Source organism: Gnatocerus cornutus, chromosome 10, assembly GCF_029298725.1.
Source record: "Gnatocerus cornutus isolate USDA-ARS CGAHR chromosome 10, icGnaCorn1.1, whole genome shotgun sequence".
Taxonomy (NCBI): domain Eukaryota; kingdom Metazoa; phylum Arthropoda; class Insecta; order Coleoptera; family Tenebrionidae; genus Gnatocerus; species Gnatocerus cornutus.
Window position 1 is genome coordinate 6434209 of NC_142242.1, and position 18930 is coordinate 6453138.

General features: G+C 33.3%; 1 protein-coding gene across 2 annotated transcripts in view; it reads left to right on the forward strand.

The window, feature by feature from the left end:
* Positions 1-18930, forward strand: part of klar (klarsicht) — a 53564-nt gene that overhangs the window by 21842 nt on the left and 12792 nt on the right. For both annotated transcript variants that reach the window (XM_088048295.1, XM_088048296.1), the window contains exons 7-8: positions 12344-12544; positions 18414-18533. In XM_088048295.1, coding sequence (XP_087904421.1) covers positions 12344-12544; positions 18414-18533 — 321 coding nt within the window. The remainder of the gene's footprint in view (positions 1-12343; positions 12545-18413; positions 18534-18930) is intronic.

Below are 18930 nucleotides of genomic sequence, written 5' to 3' on the forward strand. Positions count from 1 at the left end.
TTATCCTGATTCCTGTTAATCAAAAAAGTCGTAAACTAACTTCCAACTATAGTATCTCAATGCTTTTATTAATGGTAATAACTCGAATCACATTATTATCTAGTTAGATCACACGATTGCTTTATGATCCGCGATGAGGTAGCTGCATTTAGAAACGACACATTTATTAATATTTCATCAAAAAATGTTAATTGTTTGTGAAAGTACAACGCAATTGTTCGAAATAAACATGTTATTTCGTTCAATTTCAATCTTAGGGAAAGTACATAGCATCGATATAGCAAAATTTAATAGTTCCCATCGAAATGTGGTGCAATTTAACATCTGCCGTTCAATTATTGTATGCTACAGTTTGTTTGTCTTTTTTTTCCTTCTGATGAATACTTCAGAAAAATCTAGCGTAACATGATATTCCTATATAATGATCAAATAATGAATAACAAAGGATTAGAGATTTCTAATAAGCTTTCTCGAATCACAGGGGATCTGAATCGAAAAAGCCACTATTATGTCTGATCAGAGAAATCATAGTGCCAGTCGACATGTAAAAATTTGAATAAAATGCAAAGTCATGATGGAATTGATTTCGATTTTTACGTCTATTTGGTTGTTTTGACATCAGCGTCCGCTTATTTTTGAAAAAATCCTGATTGCTACCATTACAGTGTAAACTGATCTCAATTTGTAATTAAATCGCGGTGACGCGTTGAACTTTCGATTCAACGGTAGAAACAGTGAAGTGATCGAAGACGAGTATTCATTTTCCGCCAAAGCGTCATTCTCATTATTAATGCACGAATTAATTATTTCTTCCCTGTGTGTTTTTCATCTTCGTAATAAATCACTCGGAACTAAAAACCGCGTGGAGTCAAATTTAATTAAATGGACCAAAATTAAAGTTTTTCAGTGTGTGGTCTTTAGAAAACAACGTCCTCATTTTTCTGGCGCAGAGTTTTATTAATTTATTTCGCATTTCTTGAGCAACGGCACTGAATCATTCTATAATGAGACTTAATTAGTGCCCTTGTATAATGTTGCTATTTGCTAATTAAAAAACGTGAAAGTTGTTGAATATGAACGAATTGGAAAAATATAAATCGATTGCTATAAGGATATTTTACTATTAAAAATATGATTTATTCTTCAAGGTTAAAACAATTGTGTTGTCGTGCATCATACTAATTTTACATCATTTCGCACAAAGCTGAGTTCGTGGGTAATTAACCCGTGGGGTTTTTTTAAAACCATGACATCATCATGATGAACATTTTGAGGTTAGCATTTTTATCCTTTCTAGTGTATTACCATTCTGTTGGCATCTGTGGGTCCGAAGAGTCATATTAATTTTAGAAGTCGGAAGATAAAACACTGAGTCAACGGATGTCCTGTATGATACGACTTTTCAAGATGCGGGTCATATCATAATTAAACTCTTCAAGTTTCAAAATGACACTTTTCGATAAGTTGGGAAAAGCTACAGCTTCAGCTTGTAAAACGGAATGAATTTGATCGTTTTGTTTAGAATAAATCGCGTTTTTGTCATCTCGTCAAGAGTAAAAGCTTTGAACATTCTTTCGCGTTTAACGTTAGTTTTAAAAAGTTACAAGTCACACCCTAGTTATTCACACGCAGCTAATTTCTGAAAAGAAACTACAAATGTTTTAAATTTCACGCAATGTGTTGTAAATCGGAATTGAGATGAGATTTTTTTAACTGCCATTTTAAAATGTTGAAGGTATATAAATGTTTATTAGTTTTACTAGTAGTCTGGAGACTTTCAAAATGATTGTTTAAGACAGTCGTGTACACCATGAAATTGCTTTTAACCCACACAGTTTCTACTTGCGTTTTTATTTGCGTCACACTGATAATAATTTCTTTGTTTCAGGTGAGTAGATGTGAGCCTTTCGTCACATTCATCAAAACTGGCAAGTTATAGCTTCTCCGCGTTATTGTGTCTCAATTACTTGATTTTCTCTCCGTAGAATTTTTTCGAATTCACACTTTGTGGGTATCTAGGAATATGATGGATGTCTTTTCGTGCGTTATCTGTTGAATAGATTAAACAGATGTGGCCATGTAAAGGGCATCAGCCGGGCTCGTCTCTATTTTTCTTATTTATTAAGGCGAAGAATAATTCTCTACTTAAAATCGCCCACGATGTCCATCTAAGTAGGCGGCATAAACAGCCCAAGTAAATCGGTTATGTATATTGTAGTTGTCGATAAAACCGAGATGTTACAACATCAATGTTTCTTCTTCGATCGTTTTAATGTAATGACGATAATAACAGTAAGAAGTGTCTTCAAGAACCGAATGATGGTAATAACCCTAATAGAGGGTTAGAACTATAATCAGAATTTAATAAAGTACCTTGTATTGTATCCGGTTAAAACCGTTAACTACGTTGGTTTATGCTCAGCCGCCATGATTTCCTACAAGACTAAATACTTTAACTAAACATCTGATAATTGAGTCCGTCATTACGACAAATAAGGCACATAACTGCGCTTGGTTTTTTCAAACGTACACAATAAAACTAAAGAGAATTTTGATAGAATGAAGTCTCAATTCTATTTCAGTTAGCCTAGTTCTAGTTGTCAGATGGCAAATATAAAGTATTTAGGTTGCTCTTAAAATAAGTCCTGGAAATATAACGAATTCGATTCAAACAAGGAAGAAGAGTGCAACAGCATACGCAACCGGACTAACCCTCTAGAACGAAACACGTGTGCATCATTATGCGTAACCCCAGAATGAAAGAAATAAATGGGTTATAGAATTCGAAGTAATTATCATCGTAATTGCTTTGTTTAAACGACTCCGAACATAAATATACGTTACAGGGTTCGAAAAAAGTTATTATAAAGCGACTAACACGAAAGAATAATTACCAAACGAAAACACCCTGTAATTATAATAGATAAGCGCCCACAGCACCGTTCGAAATATCAAAATAAATCGACTTGTGTACAAATTAATATCCAAATTATTCGTGCCTGTGAGGTAGTTTTTTCTACACCACGAACACTCAAATCATTCTTACGTCATCGCTATTTATATTTGTACAATTGCATTAGACAACAACTTCCTATGCACTGGATAATTATGTTGCGAGGGTTTTCTTTAGACTAGTTAAATGGTTTCCTTCGTCAGTTTGATGGAAGATTTGATATTTCCTTAATTATCACTGCGATTATAAATGTAGGGGAACTAAGAAACTTGTACAGATCCACTTTCAACGTAATTAACTCCATTTTTAACTATTGAGAGAAGCACCACATGCTGGTAATTAGTAAACTATATATTATCCTTACACCGAAAGTGCAAAATTAGCCGTGAGAACAGCGATTTTTGATTGATCTTCACTCATTTTTGATTGCTTTAATTTGTGGTGCTCAAATGATCTGAGTAGAAAACGCGTTTCACGTTGAATAAACACTTTCTCAGTTTAGATACAATTAACACCTTGACACGTGTTAATTAACGACGAAAATGTTGTCAAAACATTAAGGGAAGAATTGCTATTAAAAATTCATCTCATGTTTTTGGTTAAATGAAAATGGAGGTCATTTCTATTTGTCAATCTGCTTATAGAAAATTTGAATTTTTGCCACCTTTGACGACTCTCTAAACAAGCAAATCTTGCCTACTTTTTCCAATTTTTTTGTTAGAAATGTGAAGTTATGCAATAAGTCATATTGAAGAGATTCGTTGCATGCTTTTTTCTATTTTAGTTCTAAATATATGATCGTCGGTGTGTTGACGCGCTTGAACTAGCATTCTCATTTCTTGCTGTTGATTTGGAATTCTATTTTACGATTTCGGATTTCCGGCTTACAATCGCGGATCAAAACGAGTCAGAGAGTAAAAGTAAAGAAAGTCAAATGGATTTTGGTTTTTTTCCGGAAGCCTGAAGGACATGCAGATTTATATTTTGATTGATCATGTCCGGTATATCTATCTATTTAATAAAAGCACTAGTCGTGATAGAAAATTTTTGAAACTATTTTTATTACTTCCTATAATATAAAGTTTAATTTAATAAAGCGCTAATTTACACGTGACAAAATTAAAAAAATCAGTCTGTAGAAACTCAGTTTTGTTTGTATTAATTAATCTGACGTGATTTCATACGTTGAAATATCAATGAAGATAACAGTTTTCGGTCACTGAAAGACGAAACCTTTTGTGGTTAATTATTGAGCCTTCATTGACATATAGTTTTACTTGGTTTAATATCAGTGAATCAACTATGAAAATAATATGTTCATTAAAATGCAGACACGTGCAGGAAGCAAATATAATATCCAACGTTCAATTACATGTAGGTACACCTCTTTGACACCGATTTTTGCAGTGGCAATCTACGTAATATTGCGACAATATTGTGGAGGAAAGATGCTTCGAGACTTAACAATAAAAAAAAGTTACGTTCACGAATTTGCATTTCTTTTGTATATACATAATTGGATATATTAAATTTTTTATTGCAGTTGAGAACATATACCTTTGAAAATTTCCCAGTGTAAATGGAGACCTCGTTTTTAAAACTTCTAGGTGTGCGGTTGGTTATGCATGTCCAACAATAAAATTTCTTTCTCTTGTCACTTTCCTATTTTCCACGAGTGAAATTTCTTAAAATACCGTGCACACTTTTCATAATTTAATTGTAATGGCGAAAAAAAAACAGCTTTCCTAGTTCCTTTACCTTCGATCCGTCATTTTCTTCTATTTATTTCTTATCCCCCCAGGATAAATATCTCGGCGGTAGTTGCTTGAAGGTTCTAATACATTACTTGTCGTCATTTGCATTTCCTTTACTCGGTAATCAGTGTGGGTAACATCGTTAAAATTATTCTAGGTACCACAAACATTTCCAATTTTAGTTTTTGCACAAATCAAGAAGAAACCAGTTAACGGAGAGTACCTTGAAATTGTCGAAGGCAAAAATTCTTTCTAACGGTTTTTAAACCGTGCTGTGTCTAAAGATGAATTTGCAAGTACGTATGACCTTGTGAGTACAATCTTTTTGTTATTATTACAACCGAGAAGACTGTAATCGGTTAAATAGATCGATGCTAACAAGAGTCGTTTTGGACGAATTGGTCTAGCTAGTTCCAAAGAACCACAATGTGCACACCTTTACAAACCGGTTCCACTCGCCAAAAGTTTGGTTTTATTTCAAGCTTGGTTCGACCAAAAAAGACAAAAGGATTTCAACCCGTCTGTTTCATCTGCTGAATTTGTGGAACAATATTATTCTAGTGATGGTACTGATCGGGAACAATACGCGTAATTTTGTGTTTTGATGTAAACGTTGTTGAAACATCCTGTATGATTCACTTGGATTGTTCTTTTTCACGAAAAACGACAAGGTCAATGATTTCCAATGTATTCACCGTTTGACAGGTTGCAAATGTTTGAGTCATGTCTAACGGGCATTGTTTTCAAGAATGTTGCAGTCTAGATTTGTAAAAGGGAAAATGAGAAGACTTGCAGGAAAATTGTAAAGAACGTTTCTCTTGTCACATAAATCAACATAATACAAGCAATAATGTAGAATGTCAAGCATACAGCCAGCAATTCTGGTAAATAAACATTTGCGTACAGCAATTTTCAAGAAAAACGAACTAAAAACGTAAAAATACCAACATTAATTATAATTAACCTAAACTGTCTTGACATTCCCTGCCTTTATGACTGTTAAACCATGAAAACATTTCGAGATAATTACAAAAAATGTTTTTTTTTCCTGATGCATCTGGAGAAATTCGGTTAAGGTCTCATGTGTGTGATTAAATTTGTTCTGCTCTGATTCCATTTTAAAGAAGCTGAGACTTGTTGGCCTAAAATTAAATAATAGTTCTTAATGAACGCGTGAATTGATGTAATGACAGCTGGTGATTTGCCAAATTTCAAAATGATCCCTGATTAAATTTGGACAATGGCGACAGGAAGAAATCTTCTTCTCCAATCACCATAAAAACATAACTGTTGTGCGAAATTCTATGAAGGTGAAACGAATGAAAGAAAAGAGGAGCGGAATTTCCGAGTTTCATGATTAGATTGGTACTGATTAACAGTGATGAAAATGACAGCTTATTTCACTTGGGTTAAAGATAATGAACTTTGACTCGTCAATTTCATTTTTTCGGGTCATTTTCAACTTGAAGTAATGATTAGTAGTTGTCACAAATTAATCATGTTATTTTGTGATGAGATTTGTAGTGAAACGCACGCAATTTTACGAGTTTACAATAGAAACGACTGATTTCATACAAACAATGCCTTCAAGTAATTAACTGATTGTGCTGAAAAGGTTTTTGGACAATGAAGTAGATTAACTCTGACGATCTGACTATTTAAACTCCTTTAATTTGTACTTTTCAATGTTGTGACAGGTAAACTATCACAAATGCAAATTTTTGCGATAAATCACAATAGAAAAGGCTGATTTATTCTTGGGAACGTACTGCCCTGTTTACTATTTTCAAAAATAATGAGCTCTTACGAAGTAATTACTTGTTTGTGTTCGAATTTCGAAATTTAAATGCAAAAACAATTTTGCTTTTAATTAATGATTTGAAAAGTCACGAACTTTCCACGCTCTTTAAGGATTTTGATCTGCTGCAAAAATTAATTGTGGAACGAAGAAAACAATTCAGTGTTTGATCATCAGGTATTTGAATCTATCATAAATCAATGAAAACATTAACACCTGTGTTTCGTAATTTGTAATTTACAATCTCCGGAGTTTCGAAACGTCAGATTGATTTTATGAAAAAAACTACATGCCGCTTCGTTAGTTAAAAAAATGCGTTTCAATACTTTCTGGGTTTATTGGTCATTGTCATCAATAGCTTTCTTCTGTGTTCATAAATCGCGTTCTTGCATTTTTCGGTGTCCAAACGTGGTTTCACAAATTGATTTTTTATTGTTTTATTAAATCTCCACGAATATTGAAGATCAGTTTCTTGACATACTTATTTCTGAATACGTAATGTTCCGTGAAATAAAATGCCACATTTGTCAGATTTAGGTGTTATAACTTGTTTTATTTTGTTGCCATAAAGGTACTCGGTACTTTCCTCTTGAAATGCGAATCGATGTTGACATTAGAAACTGCACAATTTGCTTTGAAAACACCAATAGAAGTGATTTTCGACGCTATTGTTCGCGGTCATTTCAAATTAATTGATACTTCTCGGTCATTCTATTAGAGTATTGTTTTCATGATTTATTCTTTCTGTTATGCGGCCTTGAGCAAGTCGGTTGTACAGGTGTTCATAATTGATATTACCCAAATCCGCCCGAGAAACCAACTTTTCATTCACTCTATCAGTGATTTTTTATTTGTTAATTAATTGAGGTATTGCTTGACTAGCGGGAGTTTTATTGCCACGAGATGAAGTGATTGCTTACGGATTTTTCAACCCAATAATTTACGCACTAGCGTTAATTTGCTCGAGGAACTAGTTAGTTTACTACCCAAATTATAAACTCATTTACTATGAGATCTGAAACACAGTAACGATGTTATTCTAGGAAGACGAACACGAATCATTGAGAAATAAGCGGATCACTATTGACATACATAGAAGTAATAAAAAACAAATCAAATGAAAGGAATTTTGGGAGATACAAAAAAGCACAAGTGTGGTAAACCATTGTTGGTCAAAAGTGGAACGAAATTTAGACCGAACTATTTTTAATACCTTGTTTTTAATAAACTTCTGAAACCAAAAATGTAAAATCCACTCTGTGATTATAATAAAAAGCAACATTTCCGTGTATAATTAAAGCAATCGCCTGAGGTTTCGGTTCTTCGAATTACAATAAGACTCCTAACTAAACTAAATCATTAAACCTGTCATGTTTTTCTTACATTTAAGATGCTTCTATGACAGTCTTAAAGGTCATCTAAAACTGAACCGTTATTCGTTATATCTGATTTTTAACTTGAAGGCGGTACCAATACCAATGCGTAGTCTTGTACTACTTTTTTTGTAACAGAATGAGCACGTTTGAAAATTTAATTACTAATCCTAGGTAAGATATAACAAGTGTCGTGAATAGAAATTTGAAGCTATCGATTGAACTGTAATTAAATGAAAAAAAACGAAATCTAAGCTTCATTGAATTGAGTTACTTCTAAATTTTTTTCGGTATAATGTGATTAATGTTCCTTTGAACGTGCGTGTAGTTTTTAAAGAGCAACGAAAATTAATAACGGAGTTTAATTTAATTTGACTAGTTTTAACAGTTTAGAACGTTGATATAAAAACTGAGAAAAATAGTGCCGTTAATTTAACTGGGTTTGTTGTCAGCAAAATTGCGAAAACTGTACAGATGTCATTGATAAATTATTGATGTAACCACTCTCCTTGTACGACACCCTTTTTTAATTTTTATAATGAAGTCGTTTGTCCAAATTAAAACCAATTTGGGCGTAGATGAAGCTATTAAAGATAACATTCTTATTTGATGAACATTTATTAATGAATTACGAGAGAGTAGCCATCTGGGAAGTATTGAATATTTAATATAAATGCATGTTTAATGCATATCGTGTGTCATCGCTGCCGCTCATTATGGAGTAAAAACAAGAATGTTTTGAAAATATACCGTAACTTTAAAAATGAATTTATTTGAATAATTTCTCCATCAAAGAGGATGGTAAAGCGGAATGTAAATATTAATCATTCTTAATTCTCTACAATTTAATAAATTTTGACTTAACTAGACTTTAATTACTACATATCAAGAATTATTCCACTTCAATACAGAAAAGAGATACGCTAAGAGCTTTTAAGTTAATAGCTTTCTGTTTATCTGGGTGTGATCGACAAAAAATCTTTTTATGATGTAGAGTTTTTTAGTTGATATCTCAACTGTCCATCTCCAAATGTGAGAATTGAATTGTATTTGTTCTAAAATCGCGGTGTGTGGTACAACCGCTTACCATAAACTCAATCAAGTATATCCATATTGATTTTCTTAAATTTATAGCTCTCCCATCGGTGCTTTCAGTTATCGCAATAAACTAATAATTATTGTAATGTAGATCCTGTAATCACTTTCTGGCCTCTGGAAGGAGTAATTTTTTCCTCGGTGGACGTTGGTAATTAAACATTAATTTTTTCATGTATTTTATTGCAAATCTCGTAGGTGTGTCTGAACTGAAAATATTACAACCTAAAAGCAATCTCCAACAATGGAGTTTAATTTAACTGAAACACACCTAAAAACGCCCAATGCAAAAGATGGAATATTTACCCAACAATAACGTAAGACACTAAACATCACTTATTGAGGATAATTCTAAGAATCGTCTACAAATAAGGATGTTTTAAAATTATGGTAAGACTTGAGACAAAGGATTTATTAGTGACTACATTTGTAAATGGCACCCACTCGGTTTGGTCTGGCACGAGATCTGTTTTTGTTTTCTTTTATTTCGAGTTGAATGCTGGAACAAGTGTTAAATAAAAATTAACTGCGTTAATATTAATAGTTTAGTTCTATATCTTTGAATTATAAGTAGTGTAACAATATGTGTCGGCCATTATTCACTTGCAAGCTCCAGGCTATTGTAATTTAGGTCTCAAACTTTTGCACAATATCATAAAGGGGAGATTTACATTTTATTCAAGCTCTTTTTTTGCCGTTCCACTGTTCTTGGTGAATTCAATTATCACCTTGAGGCACTAACAACTCGTTACAAACAATCACAACCACAATTTAAGCGTTGAAGAAATGATGTTCTCAGTCACTAAACACAAGTTCATTGTTTTTTACTGCGAGCAAGTGATCGAAATAAAAATGGTTCCAAAAACTGCAGACAAAATAATACGTTGTAATTTTTTTTGTTTGGAACCATCTGCGCTTTTTGGGATCGGTTTACACATTATCGATTTTAGCACGTTTTGTGGGTTTCTCGGTGAACCAAACAGTACTGAAACACCCTTGTTTTAAAAGGGTGTTTTAGTATAACAGTTACTTCCGATGTTTACCATGACACCCCTCTGTTAAAAATTTTTTGGATACTGCTTTGGTTTATCTGATGCCGAGATAACATGTCAACATCTATCATCACTGAGTTGTCTGCTATTTCTTCCGTTAATTGGCCGCAATGGTTTCATATTAAATCTAATTGGAGGCACGGTGAGATCTAATCTGTAATCTCTAAACATTTGGTGATAAATTAACGTTTATCTTAACGGACAACTTCCGATTTTGATAGATCTGCACTGTGTTATCTGTGTTTCTCGAACTAGACCAACTGGTTTTTCAGCGATTTGCGAATGACAATGGATTTCCCTTGTGCACAGTTTCAAAAAAACTAGTTAGACAGCGAACTACTTCTCGCTAATAAACAAGAAAATCAATTAAATCGTAGCAACTTGTTTAATCACAATGATATGTTGATGAAAATGAAAGGATGTAATTTTTTTCTCTAGTCATCCAGTGTTGCAACTACAATCATTTTTATTCGTTATGGTTTCATAGCCTTTTTCGATGCTTAGAAACGAATAACCATGGAATTTCAATGATGATTTGGGAGAGTAACCTAACCGATAATCGGAATTTTTACAGACGTTGTGTAGACTTGTTTGTTCGACACAAATAATGACTTTTCTGTGTTCAGATAAGTCAAAATTTACGCCGTTATAAAGGAAACATTGTTGTGTAAACAAATGATTTGAATGTTGGATTTTAAAGTGGTGTTAATTAGTTTTTTAGAGCGTGGGACTTTTTGTTGATCTTGTAAAATAAGCTGTGCTAAAAGTAGAAACAACACATAATTCTTACGGTTAAGGTATTCCGGTGCACTTGGTCTCAAGTTGACATCACCGGAAAAGTATCACACTAATTGCTGTCAAGGTAATTGTGCGGTAATCAGTAGTAGAACTAGTATTACAAGTTCAAAGGTTTTTAACATCGATCGCCGTAATGGTTACAATTTTTTTATTGTGTTTGTAAAACTAATTTCCCAGATCTGTTTTCGAAAGTTTATTCAACTTTGTTCGAGTTGCACTTGCACAGGAAGTACAATATCAACTACTTTAATATTCCCATGTGTAGTTTTAGTCTTTTTTGCGAAAAAGCCCCCAATTTTGCGGTAACATGTGGCAAACAATAATTTCAAGCTCACAAATAACAGATGTTTGAATATCGTGCTTAGTCAGTATCGACATTATGAAATTCATCGAAATGTGACATCGACGTCTCATAAACATTTCCTGACTATGGGCGATCGTTATCAAACTCCTTAGCTTGTCTAGAACGATATCGAACGTGATGACACGTGATTGAAAGAACGTGCATGCTCACTGTTGTAGTCAAAGAAAACGTCATTTTTTGACGTTAAAATCAATGTATGTATAATTTTCCTCTCACTCGTTTTTTTGAAGTTTTGAACATTCGATCGCAGTAATTACCGGGTTTTAGAATACCACAAAAATTGATTGAAAAGTAATTACAAGCGAGACTTTCCACAATAAGTCCGGGGCATTAACCTTACAACCATTAAATGTTTTATTATAGTCGAATCTTACGGGGGAATGTATTGTACTCGAGGAGTATTTTTGGGGTGATCATGGAAGGAAAATCCGGTAATTATAAATGGAATGTTTTATTGATGCGAGATTCGATTCGTGGTACAGCGGATTAAATTACGGAAAATAAGCTCACTATTTCGAAATTTCGAAATTCATATTTGCTTCCACTACTGGTGTTAAAAGCTGTTTTAATTAATTTCGCACAAATGAGCTTTTATTACGTGATCAGATTTATCTGATTGCTTTAGATGAAATATGTTTATGCAAACGAGCGTTTATGAATGAATAAATTGCCATAATTGTTGTTTATAAGTCGATGGTGTGAGCTTATTAATTTATCAGGAAGCTTTTGAAACCTTACATTTGCTGGCGACCTATATTAAATTATTGGCATGTCCTTGGGTTTGTTTCCGGTTGAGTTAGTTTTAAAATTTTGTAATCTTGAAGAGAGAATCGCTTCCTAATTAATCTAGAGAAACTCACGGTAGTTGAGCCAAAGATGGTAGTTAAACTTGTATTAAAATAGACATTGCGACTAAGCAACGTTTCTAATATATTATTTAAATCACAATGATCGGTTGCAATGTTATAATTTACTAATAAGTGGAAGAAAGTAATAAGTCCAAGTCCTACGTTATTCGCAACAAACGATTACCTCTTCGGTCACGATTTTAATAATAAATCTGCAAAAGCTGATATTTAGCGTTTTGTTTTGGTATAAATTTATGGCGGTCGCGACCTTGTTGTCAATGAGAGTTCATTTTTGCTATTTGTTTCAGGTGCTGCACCGGGATATTGAAAATCACGGTAAAATTGTAAGTTCAGTGGTAAAGTTGTGCAAGAGACCCGATGCAAGTTGCAACACTGTCAACGTCCGGCGAATTGCGAATGGCCTCGAAAGGCGTTGGCATCTTCTGTTCTTGAGATCTTTGGAATGGCAATGCTACTTGGAATCCTTATCTAAAAAAGAAAATTGCAGGGTAAGTAGAAAAGAGATAACACTTTATTTCCCAAGCTTTTTCTGAATGACAATATATCTAAAAGCGCAACCAAGTGTTCATCACGATTTGCTTTTGTGATCTTTTCAAACAGCCACTGTAGCTTTATTTGAATCAAGTCAATGACTTTGAATCGCTATTGTTTGGCAATGTGTTATTATTTTTTGTGTGTTGCAATTGCTTAAACTGTAAAGCCTCATTTCCACGGTCCGTTCTAGAGAGAACAGAATTTGATTTACGATGGAATTTGAGTTATTGCACCATATTTTGCGGTCCGAAAATTTGCAAATCCTATTGCACCCTTGGTTTACAATCCTCTGTTCCGATTCGGGCGGACAAGCTGGTTGAAACGCCGACCCAACACACGGACTAAACAGTTTTAATTACTCCAATTCTTTTAATTTGAACACTAATTTTTTATCATAATGTTAATAAGGTAAATAACACGTATAAATGTGGATTAATTTTAATAAAGATGGCGACAAATGTAGATGAACCAATTTATTTCCTGCATTGAAATTTACAGAACCATTGTATGAAAACAAGCGGGAATGAATGCAGCTATGTACGTTTCTTATCTCTGTGAGTGGATTAACCTTTTTGAAATAACCGACAAGTCTGTATTTTTGTGGATTTGGTTATTACCTGAGGATTTGAATTTTTAATTTCGTTCTATGAATTGAATTTTTTGGATATTAGTGAAACTTAACCATACATATTCACGTAATAAGTAACTTGAAGTATAAATAAAATGAAATAAATTCATGAACATTCTGTTCTGGTTCAAACGAACGAACCATCTTGTCTGTTCGACATCGGTTCGGCGGACATTTCAACACAGAACCGAACGCACCGGACAGTTCAACACAGAACGCACAGAATCATTGAAATTAGACGCTCCTCTAGAGAAAACTTTGCAAAAAATCAATGCATTTCAGAATTTTTTTATAATTAATCTCGTTAAATAGGATAGAAATTACTGGATTAGATTACTGGATTTCAGTTGATGATTCCTGGCATTATTTTACTGGTGGAAAAGTTATTTTAAGATTAAGCTAATATTGCAATAAAATATACAAAATTATTGTATGAAAACAGGCTAGAATGAATGCAGGTAGGTAGGTTTCTTATCTCCGTAAGTGTATTTACCCTTTTGGGTAACCGACAGGTAGTATTTTAGTAGATTTGGTCCGACTCATTACCTGAAGATTTGAATTTTTAATTTCGTTCTATGAATTGAATCTAACCTACAATACAAAGTTTACTGCTTCAATTGAACGAACTATTTTGTCTGTTCGACATCGGTTCGGCGGACATTAAAATAACTTTTCCACCAGTAAAATAATGTCAGAAATCATCAATTTAAATTAAGATTTTATTTATTCCTACTTAACGTGAAACAAAAATTCTAAAATGCATTGTTAATTTGCAAAGTTTTCTCCAAAGGAGCGGCTAATTTCAATGATTCTGTGCGTTCTGTGTTGAACTGTCCGGTGCGTTCTGTCCTGGTTCTGCGTTGAAATGTCCGCCGAACCGATTCTGTCTTGGTTCTGTGTTGAAATGTCCCCCGAACCGATGTCGAACAGACAAGATGGTTCGTTCATTTGAACCAGAACAGAATGTTCCTGAATTTATTTCATTTTATTTATACTTCAAGTTACCTATTACTTGGATATGTCTGGTATGTTAACTTTCACTAATAACCAGAAAATTCAATTTATTGAACGAAATTAAAAATTCAAATCTTCAGGTAATAACTGATCAAATCCACAAAAATACAGACCTGTCGGTTATTTCAAAAGAGTAAATCCACTCACAGAGATAAGAAACGTACTTACCTGCATTCATTGACGCCTGTTTTCATACAATGATTCTGTAAATTTCAATGCTGGAAATAAGTACGTTCATCTAGATTTATCGCCATCTTTAAAATTAATCCACATTTATATGTAGGTATGTGTTGTTTACCTTATTAATATTATAATAAACAAATAGTGTTCAAATTAAAAGAATTGGAGTAATTAAACTTGTTGGTTATTATCAAATGTCCGTGCGGTGGTTCGGCGTTTCAACCAGCTTGTCCGCCCGAATCGGAACAGAGGATTGTAAGCCAAGGGTGCAATAGGATTTGCAAATTTTCTGACCGCAAAATATGGTGCAATAACTCAAATTCCATCGTAAATCAAATTCTGTTCTCTCTAGAACGGACCGTGGAAATGAGGCTTAACCGTTTTCCAATTTTTTGTGATTATTCATGGTGCCAAACTTTTTCTACTTTTTAATCAAACGTTGTCATTGCCATCTAAACTATGTGAACTTTTTACGTAAAAGTAGAATTTTCTGTGACGGCGAAGTAATTGGGTACGTACGCTGGTAATCAACAGTTTTTGCACATTTTTATAAAATGGATTGATCGACCTCGATAAAACAGTTTTTTGGAGAAGGTGCTTGGGGAAATAACCGATTTTTATTCTAAACATTCATTGAGACGAATGGAATGAAATTACTATTTTTCTTTGCTACCGAGAAATGATATTACCATCACTGCCGCACGTGTTAATTCAGTAGCTCTTAATTTAACTTTTAAATTTTTGATAAAACATCATTTAGAACTGGTCGGACGAAGCTCTAAAACTAAATGGTCATTTATGATTGCCTTTACGCAAGTTAATCCAATAATTGAAACACTTAAGGGATTATTGATAAAACAAAGTTTCGCTCGATCAGCTATTTATTTATAAATCTTACACTTATGAATTGCCAAAATTTCATTCGGTGAATCCGCGGCCTCCACAGTTTTAGCATCGATGACACCAACCTTCTAGTGCTATAATTAGTGGGTAATTTTCCGTTGGACTTCTCAACCTTGAAACTAATAATTTTAATAATAATGAGGGTGTCATTTTTGAGTAGTACGTTTAGTAATCACCGCGAAAGAAGTTTTTTTCTATCGTCAAATCGTTAGTAAAAGAGACACGTATCAGGTAGTGTTTGTAATTCGATGTTATTAACTTGTTTCTTATTTGACTCTTATTTTGAATGCAAATGAAGCAGATGCATTGACTCTGCTTGCTTTCATCAACATAATGTTGGAAGGAAGATCAAGATTATCATCCTTTTTTTTCGTGTTAAATTGTTGCAATTTTGTTGGTAAACGTAATTACGGCGACCTTATAATCCGAAAACCGATTTTGTGACCTGTTGAGTTTAGTAGTTCAGTCGAAAGTCTCACTAAAAATCTCAAGTTTTTTGGTTGTTAAACGGAAGAAAATGTTTCTACATTCAAGTAACTGATGAATCACGTAGTTGTAGATTTTTTGTTCCATTTCTGCTTTGCAAAAAGTAAAAACTTACGTGAAAAGCTTTTCACTCTCTGGTCTTATTAATCAAAAGTAAAGAAGGCAGCTGCATTTGCCTTTTAAATGAGCATTTCACTGCAAGAAAAGTGGGAGCACACAATTACTTCTTTCAAAAGTAATAATCAGTGCGGAAACAGTAGTTAATCAATTAAATAAACCGATTTTTTTCTTTGCGAATTTAGTGATACAGGGTTATAGACTTCAATTCGCACCGCTGCTTTTTATTCTTTTTGAAAATTCAGATTTAACAGGAAATGATCTCATCTCACATTGTATAAACTAGAAATTATTTTGTAATAGCCAACTGATCGGAGCACAAAACCACTTCAGCCTGAATACCAGGTTTGTGTTAATTGAATTCTGAGTTGTTTATTTGAAGACTTGATTTATAGTAGTGCAAATTAATCACATCATCGAGGCTTCGATTTTTCAATTAAAGTCGTACCAGTTGTGTAACAGTTCACCAAACCTTAATAAATTAGTTATGTTAAAAAGACAAGTGCAGTGGAATGGTGGAAATCATTTGTAATATCACTACAAATTGTTACAATTACAATAATTTAATTTTATTACAACTTCCTGTTCATTGTTATTTTTTGATGTGCCAGAAGCCATAAATAACAGGAGTTCGTGCACGCAAATGCACTTGGATATAGTTGAGGTACTTGACTTTAGTGTCGGGATGACACCTATCCGAATATTGATTTCTATACTATTATCGATGTAATTGTACAAAAATTTCCCACTTTCACATGTGAACTCCTAATTTATGTACCGCTTTCTGTTTACCATATTTAAATGTCACATCTTTGTATTCAGATTTTATCTCCACGATTATAGTCAAAATATCTTCAAAAGAATCTCAAATAGTCGATCATTTTATTTTCTACGTGTTTCTTTCCGGCAACAGTTCAAAGACTTCTCAAAGAGAGTCCAAATATCCTGGAGGTCTAAGCATTTGCATATGAAAATTCTCCAATGCATGCCAGAGGTTTTATTTGAGTGGCTTATGTAAACAAAATAAAATAGAAATTTTCATAGTAAAAACGATCTAAAGAATTTGTGGCACGTAAATACATAATTTTAATTTATTTAAGTGGCTACTTTGAAATTCGTTATGCTGCCTGCAATTTGTAACGTTTTGTGGCAGAAAGGCGGCGGCGAGCAATTAATTTTCCAGACATCATAATTTGTCGGAATTGAATTTATCCGCATTAATCAGGCAATTATAATGAGGTGCTTTAATTAACACGGAGTTGGATACTAATCGGCGGAATCGCATTTTGCTTAGTATATTTTGTTTATTTGTGGTATAATTTTTTGCATTAATTGTTTTGTCCGTGAAATCTCGTTTCATGCGTGCTGATTATGTATGTATTTTTAATATGCTTTCATGGTCGAACTATTTTTTCATGGCGCTTTAAATCTGAGAACGAGTAAATCAAGCTGTTCTCTTTAATTCATTAAAATTTTTAAAATAGCGCAATGTAAACAGATATTTTATTTTAGTAGTACACTGCATCATGACGAGAAATACATAACTTTTTTTTGTTTAGTTTCCGGTGTCTGTGGGAACACTTATTTATAATTCATGGACGTAATGTATATTTAACTGAATATTGTAAGCCTTTGACAGATATACACCAACACCTCGTGTTTAGCAAAGGGCATTGTCCGACGTATAAACAAAATAAAATTTAATGACAAAATGAGGGTCATCCCGAAAATAATAAAAAGTGAGTCACCGATGGCGTTAGTTTCTCTAATTTTAGAACTGAAGCCGGGAAGAAAATAACGAGTTAAATTTATAGGAAAGACGACGTTTGAGTTAATGAGGCGTCTGATTAAAGAGATCACCTTGAAATGCTTTTTTTTATCGATTGCAAATGCTCTTATCAAGCGGTAAACGTGATAGATTGCGTATGCTGAAATGCAACTGTTTTGTTAATTTCGCGTGAATAATTGAAGTTATTTTATAAAAGTAGAACGGGAGCTTCATTAAAGTTCAATTTTACCACGTAACGTCACATTTAGTAAGTAATTAAAAGCGATGATTGTGAAGGAAGTAATTCTATTCATTTTCCGAAGAAAATCGCTTAACTTCCATAATAAAATATTGTAATGGCTTTCTACTATCGCCACGTTTTTAGTCACCCCTTTTCCGGTGATATTACTGTAATTTTGTAGCGTTCCGCACAAATAACGGAAACCTCATTGTTTAGTTCAAAAGTTCACATTTTTGTTCCGATTCAAACGAGAACTAAATTGAAAACATCTGTATATGGGAAGTTGATCTATCCGATTTCTTGAAAATCCTCCCACTTGCTAACTGAAGCAGGTCTTCGGGTAACAATTTCAAACTCAATTCAACTTTGAATTGCAAAAGTGCATGTGCACAAAAGTCATGCCTATTTAAGTCACGAAAGCCAATTTTTGCCGTGCAAAAATATTGATTTTATGATTATCCGTCCTAAATTGATAACATATTCCAGAATACATCCACATCGTCTGATGACACTGACAGTGATTGTTATGAAGAACCAGTCAACAAATATCCACGGCTGAGCAGCAAGGAGCATTCGTACAACAACGAATACAAGACAACGATTGAGGTAATCATTTATTTATTGTCTTGAAAGGAATTTTCTTCTATTATCTGATGTTACGACATTGTTAATTTTACAGTGATTGCTTTCTTGTTACTTTCAATTAATAACAAAACGCGGTCTTCATTGCCAATTTAAAGGTTTAATTGAAAAGAGAAATGCGTTTCTTAATGAAATTAAATGACAACAATTCTAGTTCTTGAAGGTAACATTTTTTTAAATACCAGAATTCTAACTGAATTAGTCAGCAATCGTGAAACAGGCAAAATGGGAAAAGATAAATATCTATTATACATTTTTCTTTTTGCAATGACGTGATTAATATTTTTAAGTATGACATAACTAACGAAAAAGGTTATTCAGTTTCATTCTTTTTTTAGAACGTTAGTTTGTACCGTTTTTT